The sequence below is a fragment of the Scomber japonicus genome, chromosome 21 (assembly GCF_027409825.1).
Source record: "Scomber japonicus isolate fScoJap1 chromosome 21, fScoJap1.pri, whole genome shotgun sequence".
Lineage (NCBI taxonomy): Eukaryota > Metazoa > Chordata > Actinopteri > Scombriformes > Scombridae > Scomber > Scomber japonicus.
The window spans coordinates 19377072-19404445 of record NC_070598.1 but is presented as its reverse complement, the minus strand read 5'-3'; the positions used below and the strand labels follow the sequence as shown (position 1 = coordinate 19404445).

The 27374-nt window shown below is 40.6% G+C and overlaps 2 protein-coding genes across 3 annotated transcripts; one reads left to right on the top strand and one right to left on the bottom strand.

Moving 5' to 3' along the window:
* LOC128382078 (WD repeat-containing protein 37-like) lies at nucleotides 1-22099 on the bottom strand. 2 transcript variants are annotated; one of them, XM_053342058.1, is made up of 14 exons: nucleotides 21723-22099; nucleotides 20160-20440; nucleotides 18061-18157; nucleotides 17752-17847; nucleotides 16705-16769; nucleotides 13307-13445; nucleotides 12870-12941; nucleotides 12063-12107; nucleotides 11726-11802; nucleotides 11148-11382; nucleotides 8828-8969; nucleotides 3653-3787; nucleotides 2547-2661; nucleotides 1-2459 (listed from the first exon to the last, which is right to left on the bottom strand). In XM_053342058.1, exons 2-14 carry the CDS (start codon nucleotides 20310-20312, stop codon nucleotides 2328-2330), a joined length of 1503 nt encoding a protein of 500 aa, XP_053198033.1. In that variant the 5' UTR covers nucleotides 20313-20440; nucleotides 21723-22099; the 3' UTR covers nucleotides 1-2327. The 2 variants fall into 2 exon arrangements, with proteins under 2 accessions (XP_053198033.1, XP_053198034.1); XM_053342059.1 differs by lacking the exon at nucleotides 21723-22099 and adding an exon at nucleotides 21204-21389.
* On the top strand, nucleotides 21614-26854 carry idi1 (isopentenyl-diphosphate delta isomerase 1). The gene is made up of 7 exons (XM_053342069.1): nucleotides 21614-21731; nucleotides 23086-23240; nucleotides 23988-24160; nucleotides 24270-24362; nucleotides 24465-24595; nucleotides 24710-24814; nucleotides 26052-26854. Exons 2-7 carry the CDS (start codon nucleotides 23089-23091, stop codon nucleotides 26262-26264), a joined length of 867 nt encoding a protein of 288 aa, XP_053198044.1. The 5' UTR covers nucleotides 21614-21731; nucleotides 23086-23088; the 3' UTR covers nucleotides 26265-26854.
* Nucleotides 26855-27374: the final 520 nt, after the last annotated feature.

Here is a 27374-nt window from a genome sequence, read left to right as displayed (position 1 = left end):
AAAAGGAAATCACACGTTTTATTGGAAAGTGTCAGAGAGCACGTACCCGTCACAATAGAATATGCAAAGTAGAACCCATAATGAAGTTGGAGGTGAATATGATTCGCCACAATTGAAGCGAAGTCTATCCACTTTTTTTTTTTTATTTCTTTCTTTTTTTAGCCCTCCAATCTGGCACCCAATAATTTAATGTATCAATCCAAAAATCATATTTCCTCCGAGTTAGAATTCATATGTGGGGCACAAATCGGACTTTCTACCTTTCTACCAGCAGATTAAAATGACATTGATACCAGTGGGTGTGAGATTGAGTTCCCTGAATGAAACGGGAGTAAAAATCCTATCAGCACTGTGCAGGGGAACACAATTAGTTATTTAACAAGCATTTGGGACAGTGCGTCGATGCTCAGATTGATAAGGCTAATGCACCATATTCAATGCAATGGTAAGGCATTTCAATACGTTTAATTACATTTTTTAAGGTTCATGCTACTTCCAAAAAAAAAAAAAAAAAAAAAAAAAAAAAGGCCGTTCTGACTCTTATAGTTGCTAGAAACAGCAGTTAAGTGGAGTTTGAAGCCAACTTTTGGGTGAGTTATGCATACCTACGAACACTGAGCTACATCTACACCAGTCACACAAGTACATATGGGATTTACAGCACTGAAATAAGTTAAACATTTAACATCTGATGATCAAAAAACGACAGCATGACTTCATGTTTGGGATATTGCACAACTGTAACAAGACGTTTCTCGGAATCTGGTGAAGCCCAATTCTGGTTTTAACTTGAGTATTTTTTTAAAGTCGTATTCACTGATTTCCAGGAAAGAAATGAGCTTCACTGACAGCTCCAGAAACACGGAGGAGCTATGTTATTGCTTCTGTATTTGGATAAAAGGTGCGAGAGGTTCGTACAAGGCTAAAAAGGTTCAAAGCAAAGTGTAAACACCATAACGTCATATTGACAGGCTGTTACCGAAGCACAGAAATGACCAGTAACTGACAAGTTCACTTGAGGATGACACATTACAGTAACACAAGGCTTTAAGTTGGCAATGAGCTGGAGAGGATAGCTGTGTATTTTGCTGACAGTGAGGAAATATGGGAGCGGGGAGGGGGGGCAGATTATGGCTAAAAGTAGCGACACCTACACCAGCAACAGACGGGGAATACTAGATCATGATTATGTTGAACACAACCAACTCACAAACCTCATTCACAGGATTTGTGTACAACAGACGTGCAGTCGTTTTCCCGTTATTGCTATTGCGCTTGACACTTAGCATCCTGACAGAAAGGCAGAATACTTAAAAAAAGAAAAGAAAAAAAAAGAAACCTGTAAACATGGAACAAGGCAGAGTTACAGTATGAGTGTGAAATATAACAAAAAAAAGGAGGCTGGAGGTGAATTCAAAAGCATCAAAACGTGACAGGCGAGGACTCCAATCTCGTTTCAGTTTCAAATATTTTAAGACAACTGAACGTTCGTAGCGAGACGATCGAGCTGGCAGCCTGCGAGCTGCGCGGCGGATCAGACAGGCCTGAAAAAATGATATGTTTTTGTTGCATGGTGAGGAATATTGTGAGTTTGACGAAAAAAAATATGAAAACGTTTCCGAGAACCATCCGGCGAGCTCCGCCACTGGAGAAGGCGGACGAGCGTAAGACACAAAGTCAGTTAACGTTAGCGACGACCTGCCACACAGGTCACTTCATCATCAGGCCACGATGTAATATGTACACAACTTCTTCTATCGTATTCTACACACTTTTCCTGGCCTTATAATTGTTCTCTTACAGCTTTACAAGTAACATACGCGCACAGAGTTGATCTACATGCAGGACCAACCGTTCAGCAGTAACTAAAACAACAGCAGCCTATGACTGAGTCAAATATATATATATATATGTATTCAGGATATTAACATAGAGAGGCTAGGAATGAATGGGTCAGCCTAGTCGTGTCACGATTTCACAATCCATGCTAAATATGTGAGAGGTTCAAATACAGAAGGGTGAGCTCTGTGGCCTCGCACACACTCATCATAGTTTCTCATAATAAATTAATCTGGGGAATATACCATCAATCAACGTTAGCTGCATTCTCAAAAGCAACACTAATGCTGATCATTTCTTCTCAGTTGCTTGAAAGCTGTGAAATAGATTACGACTTAAATGCTTGACGGGGGGGAGGGGGTAAACACTTGAAACGCTCGAGCGTGTGCGAGGCCGCGGAGGTTACAGTGTCTGTGTGTATCGTACTGTATATACATGGAGGGATTCTGATGGGTCTCCTTCTTTTACTGAGGAACCGTGTGTGTGTGTCACTTCTCCTGCAGCAGAGCAGGGATGTTGATGTTCCAGCCGATGGCCTGCCGGTCGAACCCGCACGTGAACAGGTTGCATGACTGGTTCTCTTCGTTCCACGCCGTGCAGCACACCATGCGCCTGTGACCCTGCAAAGAACAACATTTTTTACAATGCTGATTAACTGATAAAAAAAAACACACACAACTTCCTGCTCAGTTCACCGCCTTCCTTACCATTCTGTTGCTGCGTGGAAGCCTGGCCAGCCTCACTCCGCTCATGTCGAACAGTCGAACTTGCCGATTGTCGTGCGGCAGAGCGATGATCCTCTGGTTGGCAGACACGCTTATCCTGAAGGAGCAGATTGAGTTGTTGAAGTTTTTACTGACTGATTTGCAGTTACAGCATGTTGTATAATTTAATAACATGTCTGCACACAGCTCCATATGCATCGACAGCACCGACGCCGACATCAGCTGCCCTCAGAATCTGTATTCCCTGCTGGCATTCGGGATAATTGCTGCCAATTACGAATAGAAAGACAAACGCATCCTTTCCTTGTTTTGGTGCTACGTATGTTAGAAGCATGTTATTGTCAGAGCTACAAAAGCACAACTGAAGCCCCCCTGCAGGAGAGCTGATACCGGTGTCTGACTGTTCATGAACACAGCAGGCGGAGCAGACTGGCTACAACCCCCCTAATAAGCTTTTGTCTTTTTTTATTAATGAGCTGTGTTTGTGTTGACATGCTGGAATAGCATCAATCAGTCTGTGCTGACAGTCACTAACTTCACCCTCCACTGCTTTCATGATCAAAACCATTTGGAAAAAATTACAAGTATTCAAAGAAATTCCATTTATGTCAGACTGGAGAAAAATGTCTGATAAGTGATAGTTTAGCATTAAGTCTGTAAAAACAGGCTCTGTACAAGCCCAAAAGACAAAAAAAACCCTGGATAACAACACCTCTAAACTTCACTAATTAACACCTTCAAGTGGCTGTTTCTTACAGTAGATATGAGCAGTTACTTCCTGAAGGCTGAGCTGAAAAAGCAAAAAAATCCCAACTATTTTATTCATGTGTAAAATCATTATAGATAGACTTAAGAGCAATACAATAGATTACTCTCAATTAACCTCAGAGTGAATATCTATATAAGTAAACAATCAATGTAGTATCCAGCTTCTCAACTGACAGCAATGATCATATTATAATAACTGGCCCTGTTAACATGACTCACTCACTGCACTTTTTCTAGTTTAAATGACAAACTGAGTTAATCCTCCTGCACACAACTGTGGGAATGTACTGGAGGTTCAGTCTCTCTTTCTTTTTACGTACCTGTTAACAGCTGAGTCAGTGCGGATGGTTGCTATAGGCGACCTCATGTTCTTTAAATCCCACACCTTGACGGTGCGGTCATCACTCCCTGAAACCACGTTGTCGCCCACTGTGAACACCGCCGACGTCACCGTGCTGCAACAGAGGGACGAACACACTGATGTGAAAACAGGGCAGCAACAGCATCTTCTCTCCTTTTATGTGTTCTAACAGGAATTAAATAGCGTCCTGTATTATTGAGATTCACACTGAAGGTTAAGGTTTTAGGAATGAATGCTTATTTATAGTCTGACTGTTCAGCGTCTACCACAGATGGTGTTATTACTCATACACCTAATAGATAAAAGAGATGGTTACATGCGTCACATTGATATGTGGCGATACATCATGAGTACTGACACTTCTTTATTCTAGAGTGACTTTGTCAAGGTGCAACATCAGCACGTGAACACGGTCAGGTTCCTGATGTAATGTGCCTCCATTTTAAAATATTACAAGGTGTCACTTCATAATGAACCTGTAGAGAAGAGAAACAGGTAGGATCACACCCCTGCTGTGTTCCTGTCACATGGGTGTAGTTGTCAGTGACTTGATGGCTTAAATAATGGATCCAAAGTGTTTACACCATCAAACGTGTTTTGAGCTGTCGAGATGTTGACAGACGTTTTCTGTTTTTCTCACATTTAAACCTCATGTGTTCAAGTGTTCAATAAACCAACAAAACTTCAACTGGAAGTTTGCACAAGTTTCTAGCATGCACACACAGTATGCATTCATCTGGCAATGTCCAACCTGACACCAGATTAAAAACATCTTACAATAGTATTGTAGGTGGTACTGTTTCTCACAACATATTGCTGGCCATTGTTTTGATTTTCAGACCCACAACTGGATGTATAGCAGGAGTTGGTTAAGACCAAAACTGAGCTACAAGGAGAATGAATACTGGACTTATATCCACTAAGTGGACAGAAAAATCACATTAAATTAATGTTGGATGTTTTCAGCCTAAAATATATTTTTAAAAAGTATTTCCATCTTTTTTTGCTTCTCCCAAGTGAACAACATTTATATTATTGCAGGTTTAAAGACCTGCAGCAAATGAAAATGTAGATTTCTGCTGACCTCCAGTAGGTCAAGTTCTTACCCTTGCAGTGGTCAGTACACTCTGACATCTGTGGGTGTAGTTACACATGTGAAAGAACACAATATGTCTATGATAACATCATCGTTAATGCTAGATGTGGTCAAACAGAAAAAATCAGCTATAAAAAACTGTTGTTTTTTTAAATTGCTGTCTTGCAATGCTTTATGCGTTATGATACTGAAGTGTCACTTTTGATATAATTGATAGGATAAAAAGATAAATGTGGCCGAACATCACTGTATTTTCTGCTAAATCATGTTATCACACTAGAGGCTGATACGTTCTTTATATGCATACAGCATCCCCTCACCTCCCTCGCCCTTTATCCAGCCAGCCGTGATGCGCTGCTCCACATGATAGCGCTAAGGTCAGGCCTAGCCATTCATTTAATAGACCTTTAATATTTCCAATCTATTACTGTATGTCAGTAGCTCCTGTGAGGGGTTTTTCTTCCTCCTTCCTCCTAATATTTCCCCCCCTCTGTTCATTTATGGAGGAAATGTTCGGATTCTTGATTAAAATTAGCGTTGTGTGGTGTCCCTTCACACACACACACACACACACACACACACACACACACACATACACACACAGTCTGGGGTTCCACTTCCAGTTTCTCCTCACTAAAACTGGCTTTTCCCTTAATGCAAATTGACACGGCATTAAGGGATAATTAGGGGACTAAACTTTGTCCTATTAGAGAGGCCGAGGCTGGCGTGGACTGCTGTATCGTTACAGACACCTTATGACATTGCGGGGTACGGCCCACCTGGGAATACATGAGGTGCAGAAGGAGACGGAGAAGAAGAAAAGGTAAGAGGTAAGGGAGGTGTGCTGAGTGGGAGGTGTGTGTGGAGCGTAATCAGACAAGGTAATTGATTAAAAGGTTGATTAAGGTTAAAGGGTTTTTCAGAATGGGTGTGAGGAGGGAGGGGGAGAGTGTTCAGTGTTACTTAATGGCATCGCTGCAGTCTCTCTGACAGCCAAGGTCAAGACTCTTCCAGATAGGAGAGGAGGGAGAGGAGAAAGAAAGATACAGTCAGTCAGCTGAATGTATCTCTAACTGAGCTGAGCTGAATGTATCTCTAACTATAAAGCCCTGAATGATCTTCTTTCTCACAGCTAACACTCTGAGGTTATATAACGGTAGAGGTTACAGTTTGTCATCACAATCCAAGTCACACCTGTAGCTTCAGCACCTGCAATTAAACACTTTTTTTCTCCCTTCAAATGAAAATAATTATCCACGAAACACCAGAACAACTCAATAAAATGATCTTTAGTTAACTCACTGATGATGATTGCTTTTAAATCTTAAGTGTATCATGAAGGCCAAATATCAAGATGTGAGATGAAAGAAAACCTGCAGCCAGAGAGGAGAACATGTACAATAGCTCCTTAATTAAATGAATCATCTGTATTGAGACGTTTGTCTTCACTGCAGCTTGATATGTCTTTTTTTAGGGTCGTACGTTAATGAAACTGGAAGCAGCTCATAAGAACAGAGCTCATATTGGACAGGTGCACGCTGAGGGTAAGAAGCCTGGGAAACTCAGTTGGCTGTTGGACATATTAGACATTACTTTCTGAATTACTGTATGAATAAATCACAGAAACATGATGTCAGTGGACTGTTACACTGATCTGACCTGACTGATGAAGGGTCTAACCCTAACCCTAACCCTGTTCTGCTGCACAGTATAAACTGATTGTACCCTCTTCTTATCATTATAAAAGTTTCATAAATGTGTGCTTCATCAATTGAGAGAAATTAAACTTCTATATGTCTTTACGCCACATTTCCTAATTCTGTATCAACCAACACATCTCTAATAAATCTGATGTTTGAACTGGCTCTAATCCGTACCCTCCTTCTTAGTGATTCTTTTAATGATTGATGTATGAATTTATGAACATCTGAGTCATTGTAATTCACTCTGGATGAGAGAGTAAGACAGATGCTTAAATAGTGAAATGTAAATGAAACTATTCAGGTAGAGAAGACTAAGAGGTTTTGGAGCACTCTACTATTTTGCTGTGCTGCTGGAAAGCTGACAGTCGCTGAGAAGCTGGTAAGTGCAGGTGTATTCCTCCAGAGACGTCGTGTCAAATCTGCATACAGACACTTCCAGACACCAACGCGCTCTTCTATCAAGAGCCATCTAATGTCTCCCAAAGCCGTCGATGGCAGGAGAGACAAACCTGAGACAGCTTTCCATTTGTAGAGCAAGACCGCTGTCACTTCTCGTTTCCTCTCAGCTGTTCTTTTTTTTTCTCCTTCTTTTTTCTTTTTTAGCTCACGTGCAATTGTCATTACTCTGCAATTACGGCAGGGCAGTGGGATACAGCGGGTGTGTGCTGCACTTTTAGCTGCCGTGGTTGGCTGTCAGGGAGCGTTAGCTGTAATTGCCGATGAAGACGGTGGAAACGAGAGGCTGTCTCCCCTCGAGCTCTCAACCTCTTCTGCCTATTAAAGTGTTCACACTCTCCTCACCTCTGCCGCTACCACGGGAGGGACGGGGAGATTATGCCACATCATTATGCCATATTGGAAATTCTGGAAAATTAGCAGGAGAAATGGCAGAAAGGTGGCAACTTGATATTGTTGGGAGCATCTGGTTGGAACTGAAACAGGCTCACAAGTGTAGGATAATGAACCCGGGAACAGAATAAAGGTTTAATTCTTAGAAAAAGATTATGATTGCTTTTGGCCTAACAGTCTGTCTATTAAGGTGCAGTAGGAAAAATATCCACCATGTTCTATCTCAGAGTAGATGCAGGAGCTAGAAATTACATTTTTACTGGCCGTAGTTAGAGTCTTGGTGCCTCATTGTGTTTTTGACATTAAGTCTGTGTGATGGTTCCACAGATTTGAGAATTATTTTCTTATTGTCTTACATTAAAAATCAGTGGAACGTTTTTTGGATTTTGGACAAAACAGTGCTGACACCTGAGACTGTGGTATATAGTGAAGGGCATTTTCCACTGTTTTTTAATGTCTTGTAGACAAATGGATGAATCAATGATGAAAATGATCGTTAGCTGGAGCCCGAGATGGATTTAGTTTTCTCCTCGCTCAAACTTCAAGTGTCAAGTAGCAGAACAACTCTCTCAAAAGTACTGCAGCTAAATAGTAAAGAACACATTTCACAGCTGTTTTTAGGCTAGATAGCAGAAGTTTGGGGAATCATTACATTTGCCTCAAAGTCTGTAAGTTAGTTGCTCACGATGTAAGTCAACGACTATCGATCATTTGAGAAAGGAACAAGGATGGAGGGAAGGAAAGGAAAGGAAGGAGGAGGGCTGTCGTTAACTGTGTAACGCTGGTGCTTAATCTCATTACACCAATTGTCTATGGGAGAGAATTAGAGTGGGTTCTGCAGGAATTATACATGTTGGGGTCGTACATAATGAGCTCTCTGTAATCCCCCCACTTGCAATTAAATGCTGCCAGAGAGTACCAGCCAGCCAGCACACACATGTAGATATGCATATAAACACACACACACACACACCCTTATTCCGCCTGTTAAAGAGCGCTGCCATTGAAAGCCACAGACAAGCCTGACAGTCATCGTTTTGAAATGAGCGGCTGCAATTGAGTGTTAACAGCGAGCAGAGTGCCAAATTACACAGAGTGGGGGATTAACGCAGAAACGGACAGATAAATGAACAGGAGAGCGAAAGAGGAGAGAGAGGGAGAGAGAGAAGAGAGAGAGGTAGGAAAGAGAAACAGAGGGGGAGAAAAAGAGGAGCGTCTAAGCGGGGAGAAGTGCTCAGTAATAAATGAGAGGCAAGTGGAGGATTTGGCTTAAAGCAATAGCCAAATCAATGTGGCACTGTAAAAGGAAAAAAAGCAGAAAGTGCTGGAGGGATTCACAGACCAGAGAGAGGCTACAGCTCCACCCGGTGGGCCAAATTAAGACTGCGACATGTAGCCATCAGTCAAGCTGTTGAACATTGAAGTATTAATTTGTGTGTGTGTGTGTGTGAGAGAGAGAGAGAGAGAGGGGGAAAGAGAGACTAACTCAGTGTGTCCCTGGAAGACGTTGACGGAGTGGATGGACGGGTCTCTGAAGTCCCACAGTCTGAAGGTAGTGTCTCTGGATGAGGTGACCACCAGACGCTGGGTGGGGTGGGTGCAGCAGTGAGTCAGCTCCTGGTCATGACCTGCATACACAGACATTATACAGTAAGCATATTCCTCACTATATAGTTATGCACATCAGTAATAGAGCTCAAGTGCCGACTAAAGTAAGATAAAAGAAGAAAAACTGATCTCCTTGTCAGTCACAACTCCACAGATAAACAAACAGCAGGTTAAATGCCACAGATTGGTCTAAAGTGCTGAAAATAATGATGACTCATTGTTTAAAGTAGCGGAGGAGGAACTAAACGACCATTAAATTGCTCTGACTCCTGTGGCACAGTCTGCTTCATTGTCTCGCGTTACACTGAGCGAAGAAATAGATTTTTTCTAAGTAAGTTAAAGCTGTTCCATATAATAAACAGTCCATCTATTTCACATGTCAGCTCAGGTACCTCTTTACTCTGACATGGACGTATATAGCTTTGAGAAACTGCTCTGGATAATGATGTGTATCTATGTAAACATGGGCTTTATTGTGACTGGTATTGTTAAGTATCAAACACTGAAACATACTGATACAGATACACAAACAAAATGTATGCATGCTGCAAAACAAATAAAAAATGAACCATATGTAAATCCCCCCTCTCAAAAAAATCTAATTTTAGATATAAAACATTAGAGTGACCATTACAGTAACAGTAATAGATCATATTAACAAGCTAAAACAAGTCTGTATTCTGTGAGACTCGACTTGTGCTACTGGAGTCTGAAAGCCTAATGACTCGACTCGAGACTTGAAGGCAAAAAACACTGAAAAGACCTGACTCTGTGACGCGGTAATATTGAAAAATGCTGCACTGAATGCATTGTGCCTTTTGGAGTTGCTGAGTTGTCATGAATAATTAATAACATAACAGAGATAAGCGCAACAAGCGGCTGCTGTCACCAGAAGAAAATGTAGACGACTCTAAATTCAAATGAGAGAAGCCTTCCATTAAATTATCAATTAGTCTACATGAAGTTAAGTTTTTTTATTACTCCCTGAATCCCTGAAAATATTCTGATCAAATCAAATTATGTACGCTATAATTCCTACTGCTAGTTATTAAAATATGGCCTGTTCATTTTAGTAAGATATTTAAGGGTATTAGTGATGTGTTTTCACTTGTCTACTGCACTATTGTTGATGTCATTTGACCTTTTTTAAAGCAGATTACGGAGGGTGCAGCCAACACTGTAGGAGGAATTTGTGATAAAAATATCTAAAACATGTGTTTGTAATCTCTAACAGCTTAATGGCAGATCTTAGCAGCTGAACACACATTTAAAATGAGTGTGTAACAGTTCATGTGTGATGTAAACAGCCCACACTGAGCTTCATATCCTCTCAGAGCCAAATATACAGTATATCTCTCTCTATTTTATCTGTATAAACTGATCTACATAATATTAATGACTTATTATTATCATTATACTACTCTAAATTATTCTATACATTTTAGTCCTTCTGACATTTAAAATTAAGCCAGCTGTTTGAGTCACTGGATCAGCTGTTTTAACATGAAAATGCTGCTGTAAAAACCTTATGAGTCAAATGAATTCAGGAACACTAGATTTGAGCTTATATAGTGACTTCTTTCTGAGTTACACAACATTACTATTGCTGCTCTAAGAAACATTATGTAATAGCTGTCTGACTGGCTTGCTAAAATGTGATGTGATAACGTGTCACATGATTTGCTATTTTCTGATGGTCTTCTGTGTATTGGATCCTTCTTTAAATAGTTTCTCATTTGTTTTTCTTTTCTTCTTTTGTCGCTCCTCCATTCTTTTAATATTGTTTTATTGCATCAAAGTGCATTGAGACACTCTGCTGTGGTTTTAGACTTTAAATAAACTTTGACTGATTGTAGTTGCTTGTAAAATATATATTACTTGTGGTTCACGTAGACAGATATGAGAGACACTGCACTAATGAAATGAATAAAATTAAATGAAATACATGTAACAGATAGTGATTTACACACTGTTACATACAACAGTCTTTGCATTCCTGTTTCCTAATGACAGTTGACTTCAGGAACAAAAGAATACATTTTAGCATTTTGATTATAGTGTTTTATTTGATAGCTTTGATAGTGTGTTTTACTGTTCGTTGACACTGAATGTAATGTACTGGAAGCCATCCCCACCCCAAGTCCCCTGCCTCAAATTTCAGCCACTCTCATCTGCTAGATATTATGACGTTTGCATACCAGTTAGTGTGTGGACCAGCTCAGACGTCTCCAACTCGTACAGGTTGGCGGCACGATCCCAGGAAGCTGTCACCACTTGCCGGCCGCCCACCAACCAGTCGGCCGCGATGACTACACCCTGGTGGCTCTTCAGGGTTGCCGTGGCGAGCCGGACGGTGGGGACCTCGCAAGGTCCCTCGCCGTCAACCTCGCCTTCTTCTCTGTCTGACGAGTCCTGGTCATCATCGCACGGAGCCTGTGGGAGCATGAAGGATAGTTAGGTTAGTACAGATAAAACAACTGTGAAAGCTTTGATTTGTTTTGGGTGCGATTCATTTGCCAAAAACTGAAAAACAAAGATGAATAAGGATGTTTTAACCATCAAAAAGCAAGAAAAAAGCACCTGAATTATTACTGAATTACCTGAAAACCAGTGTGAAACAAGTAGAGAAATCATGGTATTACTTGAAAAATGGCCAGTTTTTAATCTTCACTGACTCTGAAAATTCCCTGTTATGAATATATGTCTCAAAACTCAACATGAGATTCCAGCATATTCCAGCAGAAACCTGGAAAGAGAGCAACACAAAGCTACTCACACTGACATCTGGTGGTGGCTGTGGGGCAGGTAGCTGCACCATGTAGCGCCAGATGTGAGCTGTCTGGTCCCCGGAGGCTGTGGCAACACACACACACACACACACACACACACACACACACACACACACACACACACACACACACACACACACACACACACACACACACACACACACACACACACACACACACACACACACACACACACACACATTAACAGACATGCAGATATACTCAAAATCAACTACTGGAGGCAACAAAGACAGCACAAAGATGTTTAAATAATCATGAGAAGAAAGAACACATTAACTAAAGTAACTGTATTTAAATATATACCTGTGAGGGCCATCTGCTCTGTGGGGTGGAACTTGATGGAGTTGACTGTGTGAGAGAGAGAGAACAACTTTGCTGATAAGATAACAAGACATGAACATGGCTTATAATCAAACATTCCTGTCATGTCACTGTCACCTACAACAAGTAAATATTGACGAACACGCTCCTTTATCCAACAGCAAATTATTATGAATGCCTTAAATACATAAAATCACATTACATCACTGACTTTTGACTAGTCTACATGATTCTACACTAATGCTGGGCAGTATGACTACAAATCTGTATCACAGCTTTTTAAATCAGGTGACTTCACAGTACATATAATTCACATGAATCACTCCAAATGTAGAGATCTATATCTGGGGCAGTTTGCCAGCTAACCAAACCACCCACATATTCATCTGTGCAGGCCGGTTTGTTTACATGTATGAGGCCATGGACATGATCGTGACTCACTTAACTTTAAATAGCTGAGTGTATTTATTCAGGCAGCAGATAAAACAAGTGAAAGAAGAAAAACAAAGAGTGGAGGCAGGAATAATACAGTAATACAGTAGTACTGCTGGTGTTACTGCACTCACTGCTCTGCTGAAAAATAAAGACAGATACAGATTTCTTTTCTGAGTCAGGCCTGTTGCTTCCAGACTCAGAGAATCTACAAGTGTCCACAGATGAACGTAATCCCAGCTGTGTTATTACTACACAGTGTTTAAAATGGATTAACTGTTACACTGCCCCAGCACTATTCTGCACAAATAAACTCATTAAAGTTTGTTTTTTTTGAATGAGGTCCTTTTTTATTACCTGATCCTGCGTGGCCGGCATACCTCAGCAGACATTTGCCAGTCTCTATACTCCACAGTAGAGCTGAGTGGTCTGTTGAATGAGAGCAAAGTTGAACAGCATGTCACATATTTTAAAGTAACTGGAATGTTCAATGTTTATTCTCTTCTGTAAAAAGCACTGAAAACTGAAAAGAGGTTATGAGAACTCTTGCATTAAGAGAGAAATATTAGCAGTATCAATTAAAGTGTTGTGTAATAAATGCCATCAATCATCAAAATGGATATTAAACCCAAAGTATCATACTTAATTTGGCAATGATATAATGATGTAAATACTGAACGCAGCACCTTTAGTCTTGACTAATTATTCTAATTCTTCTATTATTACCACCTACAGTATGTGGCCCCTCGACTGTGTGTAAGAACAGTGATTGACAGATTTAAAACAATCAGTACCTGCAGATGCGGTTCCCAGGACCACCGGCTGAGTCCGGGTGACACTGAGGTCCCAGATCCCGTCCCGGTGGCCCACATACTCCTTCAACAGCTGGCACAAAGCCCGGGAACCTGCGGTGGCTTTGAAACTAGACACGATCTGAACGGTCAGGGATGGAGAGAAGAGAAAGAGGGATGAGTATTCGTCCTGCTGCTGAAACAAAGCCAAACTAAACATAGGCTTAGAGTCCAGCTAAAATTAAACAGGTGCACCAGCATAAAATTTTCAGAGCTGATATGAGTGAAGTGTTTTAACTTCAGGGGCCAATATGAATAGAAGCATTTATATGACTTAACCTACAGCACTAATGGTTTACTGCAAGGTCCACAGATAGAAAAAGTGAATACATTACTCTTGTTTGATAAGTGACGGTAATAAAATTGAAATCTCAATGGCAATAACACAGACTGGCCTTTCACTGTTTACAAGTTTAACACAGTCTGCTGTTGGTCTCTGACTAACAGATGAACAAATAAGGCTCAGTGTGTTGGATGTTAGAGGGCCAGTATCACAAAGTAAGTTAAACCAGCTTTCTTTGGGTTTATTCAGGTTTTCTGGTATCATGAAGCTGGCAGAAGGACACATGTTTACAATGAGGTGATTTTAAATAAACACTGACACATTTTTACAGATCAGCAGAATAATTGTGCTTTCCATGATCATTTTGTCAGAGATAGAAGAAATATTTTTGCACAATTATGTATCCACTCTGTGTTTGAAAGAAAGTGAGAGATGTTTACAGCAAACTAATGAATGACAGTTATAGCTGCATATTAATAGAGCATGTTGTTATTTAGCCTCACACTCAGGATGATGGTGAAGATGAAGATGACTAGAGATTGAATTGTTTCAGTGGATTCAAATGATTTGACTCAAATGATTCACATGTTATTTTTAGCATTGGTTTATTTTACAAAGACTTTTATCGAAAACCAATACATTGGCCAGATAAGACATGGGATAAAAAATATGTTCCCTCTCAAGCCCAATTCTCCTTTACAATAATTCAGATCAGTGTGTATTATGAAATAGTGGCATTATGATGTGCCAGAGGACATATTCAGGTTCTTATGGCCAGCATTTTTCTCAAGGGGTGGGGGTTAAATTAATTTAATTTCGGTCTCAGATTTATAGTAAAGTCAAAACCAGAAAAAAAAAATCACGATACAAATCCATTTCAGGCAAGTCAGCAAATGAATATTCGGTAAAGTCAACATTTTGCAGAGTCAGGCTCTTTATGTATGCATGTGTGCGCACATGTGCTTATGAAGGAGAAAAGAGGGACAGAGAGCAAAGTATTTTGGCCGTCTGACAAAAAAATGTCCCTACCAAAGTTAAAACTAAACCTACGCCCTTGCTTATAATGAAGAGCTCTGCTTCTTTCACATGAACAAGCTTGAGCTTAGAAGTGAGCTATGGAGAAAAACCCAGAGCTGGCTGAGTCGGCTGATAACTAAATTTATGATACCAGTTATCTGGGATTTCCAATGTTAGTGTCAGTGAAGCCATGTGACCCAAAGAGAGCCAGTTTTACTTACTTTGTGATAAAGGCTCCTGGAATAGTAAATAGCAAATAGCAAAAGCCGATGTGTGTGTGTGTGTGTGTGTGTGTGTGTGTGTGTGTGTATATCTATATCAAGAAGTGTTTTCAAATGAGGGGAAACTTTCAGGAACTGCCAAAAGGTATATGAGACGTCTGGTGCACCACTAAAAATAAGTTTGTCTTGTGGTCCGGTTACATGTGGCCTTTAGTCGCAGCAGACGTCCTGATGAACAAACTAGAGAGTGAACTGTTGTTTTATTTGTCACAGAGTAGCCACAACCTGTACTGTACATGCTGCTGCAAGCAGACGGCCGACCACAGCGATAAGCTCCATCATTGGTAGTCATTAGATGCAGCAGCAAAGCATCTGGTTTACTGGTGTCAGATTGTGTTAATGTATGCTCTCATTCTGTCAGGTGTGTTTATGCTCACGTTACAAGTACAACACAATCGTACTTCTTTCCTGTCATTAGGACGCTATGAGCAGAGAGAAGAGGAAGTAGAGCTCATTCCAGTCAAGGTCAACAACGCAGTAAGAAAGCGTTGGCTATAGTTAGTGCAGGTCATTGCATTAGTTTCCCATCTCTTCAGTCTTGATGTAATTAGCTTTTGGTCATGTTTTGTAGCCAGCTGGTAGGTTAGCTGTATATTACATAGCAGCTAGTTCTGTCGGAGGTTAACTAAGAAGTCCTCCCTTGATCCTTTGTGTCCTCTTTTCTAACTTATAGGTCAGAAGAGGATTGTTTCACACTCTTCATCTAGCTCAGACTTTGGCTGCATTCAGTACATCCGGTCTGTTTGTTATCGTGTCTGACCCAGTCTCGCTCAAGGGGAAGTCTCGCTCTGAAATCCCGTGAGAGTTGAGTTGCTGTCTCTCCAACTCTCACTCATGTTTCCACTGTTGCCTTCCTGCAACTATCCAAGTGAGATTTCTCCTTGAGCAAGACTTGGTTAGACACACTAACTAACTGGATGAAGCAAAAGGTTAGGTTTCTCTGTATGGTTCTTTCTATAATGTTGTCAGCCTGTCAGTGGCAAAAACAAGCACTTTTAGTGGATGTACAGTGACATGGCACAGTTGCCCCATTGGATTACATTGCAGCTCATTTCGCAGCTGCCGTCTGAGACACTCTCGTTCAATAATGGACCAATTTCAAAAATAATTGTCCCCATTAGTCACTTGGACACAGAAAGATTTTTTAAAAATAGTGTCCAAGTTGAAAAATTGCAACTTTTCCCTTTAATGTAACAATTAAGTTAACCAACAAGACACCAAAATAAAATGGTCCCTTTTAGGAAAGTGTAAGAACTCTTATTTTCTAGATCTGACAGATGCAGCCGTTCACCCACATGACTTCTGAGAGGGTGCAGAGCAGAGAAGAGATGAGGAGTCAAGGTCAGACTTCCGTTAAAAAGAGACTCAGCCCGCAGCTGCCCCCCACGATGCTTAGTGACAAACAGAGCATTCAGGAAGTTACCCATGAATCTCCTCCCCACAACTCCCATGTGGCCACACTGAAGTTGCGAGGTCCACCTATTTTGCCGTGGAAAGTGTACAAGCGCTACAACGGCAAGAGATTAAAAAGGAAGAAGTCAAGGGAGAGGTCATTTAGTCCAAAAAAATGTTCAATTCTATGAATGCATTGTTACTTCACAAACTCTTACTGAACTTCCTTCCCCTCATTCAGCAACAAAGGGCTTCTGATAGTCTGCTACCATAACCCCAGGCCTAAATCTCAACAGCTCAAATATTTACACAGATGACAACATCTTGTGAGATCTATACAATGGCCTAGCATAGCTGGAGCCGCGTACCTTGCTGGTAGAGGCTTTGTAGGTTGTCTTCAGCTTCTGTGACAGTTGGCTGGTGCTGTGGCTGGCTGTATGATGGAGAGACAAAGAACAATGAACCAATGAGTGACAAACTCTTTGGTCTCTTTCACTGCTGCAGTAACTAATAAAGTGTCAAGACCTTAAATTGCGACAATACAAAGCCTTGTTGTGTGTTTCTGGTAATTAGTTGTCAGATCTGTCTACTCATGACTTTTCAATACATATTAAGCAGAGCTGCTGCCACGTGGCCTGCAGGGGTGGAGCTGTGTAATTCATGTTGTGGTGCATTCTGGTTTTAGATACTATTATACTTCTGACTCAGTGCTACAGCATACAAACAAAATTCTGCTATAGCACTATGTTATCACCTCTGTAGTGTGAGAGGTGATTGAACAACTTATCAAATATGGTGGACTGACATCACATAACATCATAATTGAAAGATAAGACCTTCGATACCACTCTGTACGGTAAATATGAAGCTACCTCCAGCAGCCAGTTAGCTTAGCTTAGCGTAAAGCCTGAAAACACCTCGCCTGGCTTTGTTTAGCGGTAATAAAATCTTCCTATCAGCATGTCTTAAGTTCACTTATTAACTGTTTAATCCATAGACTGGTTTGTCTGTGGTTAAACAGGGGGGGGGGGGGGGTTGCTGGACTATTTTTGGCCCAGTGGTTGCCTGTCATGGTGATGATAAGACAGGACATTACCCAGAAATAGTCGAGTATACAACCTTCTTTAACACCACAACATGTCGTTTAATAACTTTGGTTTCTATAGATATCAAACAACATATATACTGTGTTAATTACTGAGCTTTAGAAGTAGATTCAGGCCAGCAGTTTCCTCCTGCTTCCAATCTTTATATTATGCTGAGCTAACTGGCTTTTAGCTGTACCTTAAACATCTTTATTCAATTCAAAGAAAGCACAAAAGTGTATATGTAGTATCATTTGTACAATTTACTGATGAGAACAGGAGACTTAAAGAATAACGTAACTCCAACAGCTCATGGAAGAAATACCGGACCTTTTGTCTTCAGAGCGCCCTTGGTGGGGTCTCCTCCTTCAATAGTCTGTCCATCTCCGGTCAGACGCTCATTCAGGGAGTCAATTTCCCGGCGCACTGTAATGTTAGCACAGTGACAGGGCTTTAGTAGACAAACACTGCCCTGCACTCTGTAACCACCTGCTTAGTCAATCAACACCTGAAGATCAATAAAAGTAAGGTATGTGCCTGAGAAGCTGAAGTCTTAAAAAGAAGAAAACAAGGGACATTTCATTTATTCTCTTTTTTTTATTGAAAGATGTTGAACTAATTTGCATATCAGTTACTCACATTCAATGTTTTCAATGTAGAGGTTTTCAAACTCGCGTTCAATTTGGCCAAAAAGGTCAAGAAGATTATTCCGTAAGGAGATGGGCAGCTTGGAGTCCTGCAGACAGAAAGCAGACAGAAAAAAAAAGAATAAAGACTTGATAAACCTCATAATAAACTGTTATTTAGGCTGACAAATATATTGGTTAAACATCCTTCACAGATAAGCTCGGGTGACTCACAAAACACACACCACTTAAAAACGAAAGCAACCCAGAGAAATCTCTTGTCAAACACATCCTGTATGTTTTTTTTTAATCGGGCACCGGCTATAATTTAGGCTTCAGAACTACAACCTACAAAACATGCTACATTTCCACTGACTTACCTCCATGGTGAGTACACAGTTATCAGCTGACCACCAGTCTACACCAGCCTAGCATGCAGAGGGAAGTAAAGGCTGCCATGAACACAAAGGATTGAAAGTGAGGGCTGCGTTTGACAGCTCGCCTCGAGAGCCGCTGCTTATTCCTCCGGCCACGTGAAACACCAGGAAACCGAACACTTGACTGTCACTCTTTCTTCTGGCATACGTTCAAGACCGACAGTTTTGTCACAGCGCACATTATAACTGCCTAACTGCTCTATTAGTGCCACATGTCAACACAGTTTGCATTAAAAAAAAGGTCAATTAGCAAACAACAGGCAGCCATTATACATTTAAAGCTGCTTAGATGTGGCCCCAAAACCTGCAGCGTACTCATAATGGCTATATTATTGAAATGCATTCTGTGTGTTATATATATGGGTTTATAAAGCTGTTTAGTGTGTCTGTGTATGTAGCACTTGTGCTGTGGGGAGGGGTGGTGGTGGTACATAAACAGAGCCAACTTGTCTTGGCAATACACAAAAAGGCCTGGTGAAAAGACTAATCAAACCTGGACAAGCGGCCCATATTAAAATTTGATGAGACGACAGACCTGTGCAAGCTGAGCTCTAGTGGCTGATAAGTCAAGGACATTGTAAAGCAGAGAAAGTAAAGTACTTCAACAGCTCAAAAACAAGTGCTGGGAAATACTGACTAAATCAACCATTGTATCATTTTAAACTGAATAATGTGACACAGAATTAAAATGTAAGTGCAAAAATCTGGTACATTAAAAAAAAAGCATACAAAGCTTTTGGGAATCACTTGTTTGAAATCAAACATCATTAAATAAGGGACCCACCTACACAGATCCTGAATAACCAGCAGCTCTTGACCAAAATGTCTCCCAAAAACAAACACAAATTATAAGTGTTATCCACATCGCCCGTGGCAAAAAATACACCATGACACACTCCAAAACACTCAAACACTCTTATCTGACTCAGAATAAGTCATCTTTATAACCAACTCCCAAATGTTAACAAGCAGGATGTTCTTGATCAAATAGTAAGCAGCTTTTTATTATCTGATGTTTGAAGAAGCTCGACAGTTTGATACAACTGAACCACAACAGGAAGTTCCCACTAAGAAGCTTAGGCTCTTCCCTTTCTGGAAGAAATGAATCAATTTTGGCTCCAATTTAATTTGGAAATGGTTAATCCCTAACTTGATGGTACCAGCGGGGTTAAATAGTCACAGTAGATTCCTTTGTTTTACCTCAAAGAAATCAGTAACCAACATGCTCATCCACACCAAGCAGGAAACTAGAGGATATTAACACTTAGAATAAAGAGAAGAGAGTTTTATTCAATGTAGCTGCCTAAAGAAACAACATTTTTCCCTGTAGGGAGAATACCACAACATAACGTAGCATGGAAGTTGCAACACCAGGTAGGAAATAAAAGCAATGCTGCTAAACCGGCTTGTACTGTCCATCATAGTCCTCTACTCTAGTAACTGATTAAAAAAAACAGCCTCACAACACAACTGAGTGATAATTAAAAATGCTAACTAACAAAGTACAACCTGGCACAAGTCACTCTGAAGGTCATGATAACAGAATATATGTAAATATTACATGCCTTCTAAGCTGCTGCATGTTTACCGAATGTTGTCTGCAGCTGTCAGAGAGAACGTGTGTGAGTGTGAGTATAAGAGAGAAAGAAAGGGCATCTGTTTATCTTTCCCTTACCTGTCCCTCCAGCATGTCTCCTCTTAGGATGCCCGGTGGCCTCTCCTCTGTGCTGTTGGTGCGCCTGATAGACAAACTGTGGGCCTTGCGCTTCTGCTTGGGGTGACGGGCAGCCGAAGCAGAGCCGCTGCTGCTTCCGCCCTCTACGGGCATCCCTCCTACCTCCCGGGTGGCCCTGCCCCCTTCTCAATTCCCACCTGAGAAACAGGTAAACAAAGGCCAGGCTCTCCTTGGTTGGCTGGTGGGTGGGTGGGTTAGGTTGCCTGGTTAACTCCACCTGCCTGCAGGTTAAAGAAACGAAAAACAAGAAGCAAGGTTCATGTTCACAGCCAATGCAGGAACTAAAGATGTAACAGATAGCCTATCTATGAAGTCTGGGAATACTTAAAGTTAAAACAGTAGCACTACAAACTGCAAGCGTTGCCCTGATACCTGCTATTCTATTATAATGAAAGCACATAACTGCAAACTCCATTCAAAAATCTTGCTATTTAATGTTGCTTTGCTTATCAAATGTGAAGTATGCTATATTTAGTAAAAGCTCACTATGACATTTTATGACTCAGGAAACAGTAAATTCCTGATGCAATTTAAGCACATAAACACTAACAAGTTTTTCTGGGTTAATTCACTTTACTTGTTGTGGAAAGATAACTGTGGAAACAGCCTGTAAAGCACTTGTGAAATTAGCCATTATACTGTTGGCATATTGTATGTCATCCAAATTTACTATGAACAATGTCAGACAGACCTTAAGTCAACTGCTATGATGTAATTATGCTTGGCATCATTAAGTGATAGTGTTTTCATTTGGTATGACAACAGCACATTTTGGGCACAATGCAGAGTCGTGCAGTCATGACATAACGTCGTATATAACATTACAGGCGCAATGAATGACTATATGAAGCCGGAACACACGTGAAATGACATAATTAACTTCGTTAAGAGGCTGAATTTCGCCATTAAAATTAATACTCGACGTTGTTTCATGGTTATAAAGCGAAACTATTATTGAATACGCGGAACAAGACCGACACTCACCGCTGTCACAGCCCTGTCAACCTCATACTTAGATAGCACGGAGGAGTAGAAACACGGTTATGTGCTCTCCAGTTGCCACATTTCACCTTCACTGCGGCGTCAAACGTGAAAACATCACACAGCAGCTCGGCAGCAGCGTCCTGACGCAATATGAAACGATGTGAAGCTATGTGTTAGTGAGTTTCAACATGGCGACGTGTGGTTTAAGAAACTGCAGTGCAAGGTAAATGTCACGGTACACTTGGACAAGCATCACAGATTTAATGCAGAACAATTTTGACACATCACGTATTTCTTTTTTTTTTTTTTTATTGGTGCACTAACTGCCGTGTCACGTGGGTTGTGTTTGCACTTTGTGACAGCCAATCAGCTACCACGCCGCCGATACGGCAGCCAATGAAAACGCGTGACGTCAGAAGTGGGGAGTGAAGGCTAAGCTCGCTCAAGCGCAGTGATCGAGCTTTAAAATGTCGCCTTAAATTAACTAGGAAATACGATAAAAGAAGCGGGGTTGTCTACCTGACACAGGTAAGTAACTCAAGGTGTTTTCGGTTTCTCTGTAGGTTGTGTGTGTGGCAGACAGTGCATGCTTATATCCAGTGTTGAAGAGGCCTGGGTGGTGCGGCCGTGCGGGCCGTACGGGGAAGTGGTCCGATGGCGTGTTGACGACCAGTGTAGAGAGTAAAACACGAAGTGGATTTTACTGCGAGGGAATAATAACCATACTAACTAATGTCCACTAGGTAATAGTTGCATCACCTGTGTACCTGCAGAGGAAGCTAAGCACCTTTGCTCAGGTACTTGAACTTTGAGTATTTCTAAATTGACAGAGAAATATTCAACTTCTTGCACTTCATTCATTTGACAGCTATAACTGCTAGTCACTTGTTTAAGTACAAAACACATGAACTAAACGAAAAACACATAGAGCTGCAGCGATTGGTTGATTAATCAATTAGGTCACCTATCAACTATTCTGATAATCGATCAAATGGGCTGAGACATTTTTATAAGACAAGAAAGTCTAAATTGTCTGATTCCAGCTTCTCAAATGTGAATATTTTCTGGTTTCTATAGTCTTCCGATTATCAAAATAATAACTGATGTGTAAGTAGAAAATGGAAATAATTAGTAGTAAGTTGCAGTCCATAAACTGAACAGTTAAATATACATGTAGGGGGTCAGTAGTCTATATGGAGAGAAAAATGAATCTACTAATTCAGGTTCATACTTTATGTAATGTATTCTGATGGTCCTGTCATAAGGTTATGAGGTTACATAACAGTAGATAAAGGTGAGTCATCATCAGGGTCCTCCTCAGACTGTTCTCAGGTGAATGTTTTACTTGTTTTTTTGTTCCAAGGTAGTACGTTTTATTTCCCAATTACGTATGCCTAAAAATGATAGAAAACGGCTGAAAACAGGTGAATTTGCAAGTTTTCATTCACACAAAGTCAGAAAAAAACAACAGATGAATCACTAGATACAATGACGGGAGACTATATTCATAGGTTGATTCATCAAAGTGATTCACAGTATAATTGTAAATCTCGAAAAATGACTCACTTCTAAATCTTTTGTGGGACTTTAGTGTAAATACATGTTAATATTGATTTCTATGTTTTTCTGACTTTATGTGAATAAAAATGTGTAAATGTGTCTGTTTTCTCATTGAAAATAGGTCAGATTCTAAATATCAATATTACAAAAGAAAAGTTTGAAGATGATAACCATTTTCTTTACTTTTTGGGCATAAACAATTAGGAAATAAGACTTGCACCAAGGCACAAAAATAGTACATTCAGATCCTCAATGACTCCGCTCCGGGTTTTACCAACACCTGCACCTTCATTCATTGTGATTGGTTTTCTGTTTTGGTCAGGCGATGGTGCGGGGTGTGTGGGCGGTGCTCCGGAGGGTGTCTTGCCAGGGAGCAGCTGTACAGAAATCAAACGTACCCGGTACCAGCAGGGCTACAGCACCTTGGACTAGACCTCTCTGCACACCCACTAGCGCCTTCTACAGATCCATATCCAGGTAAGTCCGGACCATGTAGGTGTCTGCTGCAGCTGTGTTCAGTGCTGAAGTGTTTGAAGTTAGAGCTAAGCCTGTTGACTCTAAGCTGAGAGGAACTGCGTGTCTATTGATAGCTGATCTCTACTACAGCCTTTTTGTAGACATGTCAAACTGTATTCAGAAAATTCCACACTCAAAAGTCTTTGCATATGAGTTAAAATACACATTTCCCAAATGTTAGCAGAATTTTTCCAATTACGTTTTGCTGACTTTGTTGGTGAAGTAAAGAACATGTTGGCTGACAGCATAGAGAGTTAAGGCAACTGAAGCTTATAACCAATCAATTGATTAGCCATAGTAAACAATAATTTGCTCATGTGGGAATTCTGGGAACCTGAAGAGTTCGGTTTAGAACCTGCTCTATGTGTAAAGTGCCTTGAGATCACTTTGTTGTGATTTGGCGCTATACAAATAAAGATTGATTGATTGATTGATTGATTGATAAGTGATCATTTATGTCCCTTTTAAAGCAAAAATACCTCCAACTTCTCAAAAGTGTTGGACATTCAATATAAGACATCCAAATAATAAAAAATATAAGACAACATTATTTAAAATTCATTTGTTGTAGCTTTAGTACATAAAATAAAAGTAACAGTAGAACTTTTTAGAGTGTTAATTTAAAAGTACACAACTCTTGTTCTGTTCTGAAATCCACTCTGAACTAACACCTGCCGTCTGCTCGCTCCTCTCTGTGCCTCTCTGCAGTGAGGTGAGACGCCTACAGTCCGCAGTCAGAATGCCTGAGATAACCACAGATCACCTGGACGAGAAGCAGGTGCAGCTGCTGGCAGAGATGTGCATCCTTATCGACGAGAACGACCAGAAGATCGGAGCGGATACCAAGAAGAACTGTCACCTCAACTCCAACATCAACAAAGGTAGAGTACCTGTCCTCTACGTTAAAAATGCTCACACCCATCTTGTGTTTTTCTACCGATCTTTTCTCTCCTAAAACACTTCTGTTAAATCACTTCTATGTTTCACCAGGTTTGCTACACAGAGCTTTCAGCGTCTTCATCTTCAACAGTGAAGAAAAGCTGCTCTTACAACAGAGGTCTGATGCCAAAATCACTTTTCCAGGTTAGCAGCAAATCACACACGCTATTGTGTCCTATGTGCATAACAAGAGTACTAAGCAGCATTAGTAGGAAACATGTTTGACCGTTTCGTTTGTGCACACAGGCTGTTTCACAAACACATGCTGCAGCCATCCGTTACACACAGACAGCGAGCTGGAGGAGAAGGATGCGATAGGAGTGAGGAGAGCTGCTCAGAGGAGACTGGAGGCTGAACTGGGAATCCCCATGGAACAGGTAAACAGTCTACTTACACGCTGCTGCTGCTGCTGGCTCCCGCATTAAGTGGAAGGAGATTATTGAGGATCTTCTCCTGCGTCTGATCTCCTCTGCATTCCTGTTGCTTCACAGGTGACTCCAGATGAAATGACTTATCTCACAAGAATCCACTACAAGGCGCAGTCAGACGGTGTCTGGGGAGAACATGAAATCGACTACATCCTCTTCATGCAGAAGGTACAGCAGTGATTTCTTTTGAAGCTCAGCCGGGTTATGTTAGGATATGTCACGTGTAACTCGACCTAGTTTGGGCTTTTTGTGTATTTTCAGGATCTTTAAAGACTCTTCCAACCATCTGGGTGAAAATGTCTTCTTTCCAATTCATTATCAATTATTTGACCCATTTCTCAAGTTTCAACATCAACACAGAAAATAAAAAATACTATATAGTAACATCAATATAGACAAATACAACTTTTACATTTTGTCTCATATGGTACAAACTGATTATAGACATTTCTGGTTACTTCATCTTTGTCTGGATTAGGAAATAACTGCAATTTGGGAAAACAGGTTAAATAAATTTTTAATGCAGAATACAGAATAAAGAGTCTTTATGGCAGATGTGAAACAGTTATGCTTAAACCTGCATTAACTGATTGTTTTGGAAAAGCTGTAATGACAGCACAGACTTCAAATCATCTGTTTAGTTCATGCGGTGAACAAACGGTTGATAATTTACACATCAAACAGATAAGAAGCAACATTAGCATTGATTTAGTGTCATGTTTCTGGCAACGGGCTACTAAGTGTGTCTCTGTATATCTGGCTCTTTAGCTGCTAGATGGCAGTTGGAGCTCCCTGCTGTCAAGAATGATGCTCATAATAGTGGTGAAAGTCTTGGGCCTTAAAAGCAAAACAATGAGTTGAATGATTGAATGTAATGATGATAAATGAGAGGCAAGTGGGGGCTAACGAGTATTCTGTTCCAGCAAATGTGACGACACATTAACAACATTTTAACAGACATTAAGAACTCAGTAACACAGAGAACAGAAAGAGCTTTTTAGCTACAAGCAGCTTACTTACAGACATTTGGTTCCAATCTGATGTGAATCAATTTAGTGCCAATGCAGCTTCAGTTCATATGCTGTTTTTTCCTGTAGCAGTATAAACTCACTTTGATGAAAAACATGGCTACAGGGAGAGAGTTGAAAACACAAGCTCAGGGACTTCACTGTTTTCTAAGACGTGAGATGCAAGTAAATTTTCTGCAATTAAGCTTGCAAACAACTTTACCCAATTAAAAAGACTTTTCTATAAGATTTAACTTCAATACAAATGTAGATTTCATTGATCCTTGCAAAACCAGTTGATACTTTACTGAGGAGATGATGTATCAATGTAATTTGCAGCTAAAGTAATTATATGACATTACAGACAATAACATCCTCTTTTTTACATCTCTCTGAAGGACGTGGAGTTGAGTCCAGATCCCAATGAGATCAAGAGCCACTGCTACGTGAGCAAAGAGGAGCTGAAAGACATGCTGGCAAAGGCCAAGCGCAAGGAAGTGGAGATCACCCCGTGGTTCAGCCTCATCGCAGAGACCTTCCTCTTCAAGTGGTGGGACAACCTGCAGAACCTCAAACAGTTCATGGATCACACCAGCATCCACCGCATGTAACCACAATCAGGATCAGCCTTTACCTCCAGTATATTTCAAACCTGCTGGTCGCTCTAGTCGCCCTCCCGACCCTCTGATCCTCTAGCACCAAGACATCCACCCTCAGTTCTGTAGGGTTTCACTGGCTGCTTTTGTCAAGCTAGTAGTTAAGTGTAGGACTTTTTGCACCAAAAGCGGAAACAGAGAATGTTTTAGTCTCGCTAAACATAGGAGGTGATGTGGTTCTCAGTAGGCTTATAGCGCTGAGATGGATCCATCTACACAGTGGATGACAGGTGATGACTGTAGAGCTCTTTAGCTGACTCATTAGTCTTAAGTATTCAGAAATCAAAGAAATGCACATCTTTAAACGCACACACACACACTGGTTTTAAAGACTGCACAGAAAACATGAACATTTTTAACAGCATCACAAAGAGGATAGCCTATTTTTATATTTCAAAAAGAAGTGCCTGTTTACAGGTCAATAGGTGTCTACAAGTACTGATGTGATGATACAACCACTATCACTCTACTCTACTTTGTTGACAGTGATATCAGTGAGTAACATGTATCTTTGTACTCTTTTACACAATAAAGTATTTGATTGTGATCATTAGCAGCAGGTGGCTTCATTTTGCTTTGTGAGACATGTTGGTGAATTCCACTTCTTTATATCAATGTCTAAGTGTTTTGAGGACAAGTGCTGGTTCCTCTAAAAGGCTTTTATTTAACAGAAAAGGTTGAGATGAAAGTTGAGATCAGGACAGCTGTTTGCAGCCTTTTAGTCTATGAAAACATAAAACATAAGTTATATCGCTGGATATTACCATAAATACTGGAGACATCTAGTTTTATGTTGTTGACTTCCCTTTCCAGTAGATGGCAGCAGAGGCCTTTAAATCAGAATGAGACCAAATATTGTTACTCCAGTTACAGCTAGAAGTTCACTGCACATGTAACTAAATAAACTTAGAAACTAAGTTACTTCCACAATCTCAAATTATTAAGTGCATTCAAGCGTATACTTATTAGGCTGATTTACACCAAGGGTCTAGAAAGCCTTTTTAATGAGTCTTTGACTGTGATGTGCTCTAGGACATAGAAGACGGGGTACAATATATTGATGCT

Coding starts and splice junctions, on each gene's coding strand:
- idi1 (XM_053342069.1), top strand. CDS start 23,089: ATGGTGCGGGGTGTGTGGGCGGTGCTCCGGAGGGTGTCTTGCCAGGGA. Junction 24,161..24,269: donor CAACTCCAACATCAACAAAG/GTAGAGTACCTG, acceptor ATGTTTCACCAG/GTTTGCTACACAGAGCTTTC. Junction 24,815..26,051: donor ACATCCTCTTCATGCAGAAG/GTACAGCAGTGA, acceptor ATCTCTCTGAAG/GACGTGGAGTTGAGTCCAGA.
- LOC128382078 (XM_053342058.1), bottom strand. CDS start 20,312: ATGCCCGTAGAGGGCGGAAGCAGCAGCGGCTCTGCTTCGGCTGCCCGT. Junction 18,158..20,159: donor GAGACATGCTGGAGGGACAG/GTAAGGGAAAGA, acceptor TTCTGTCTGCAG/GACTCCAAGCTGCCCATCTC. Junction 2,460..2,546: donor TTCCACGCAGCAACAGAATG/GTAAGGAAGGCG, acceptor TGTTCTTTGCAG/GGTCACAGGCGCATGGTGTG.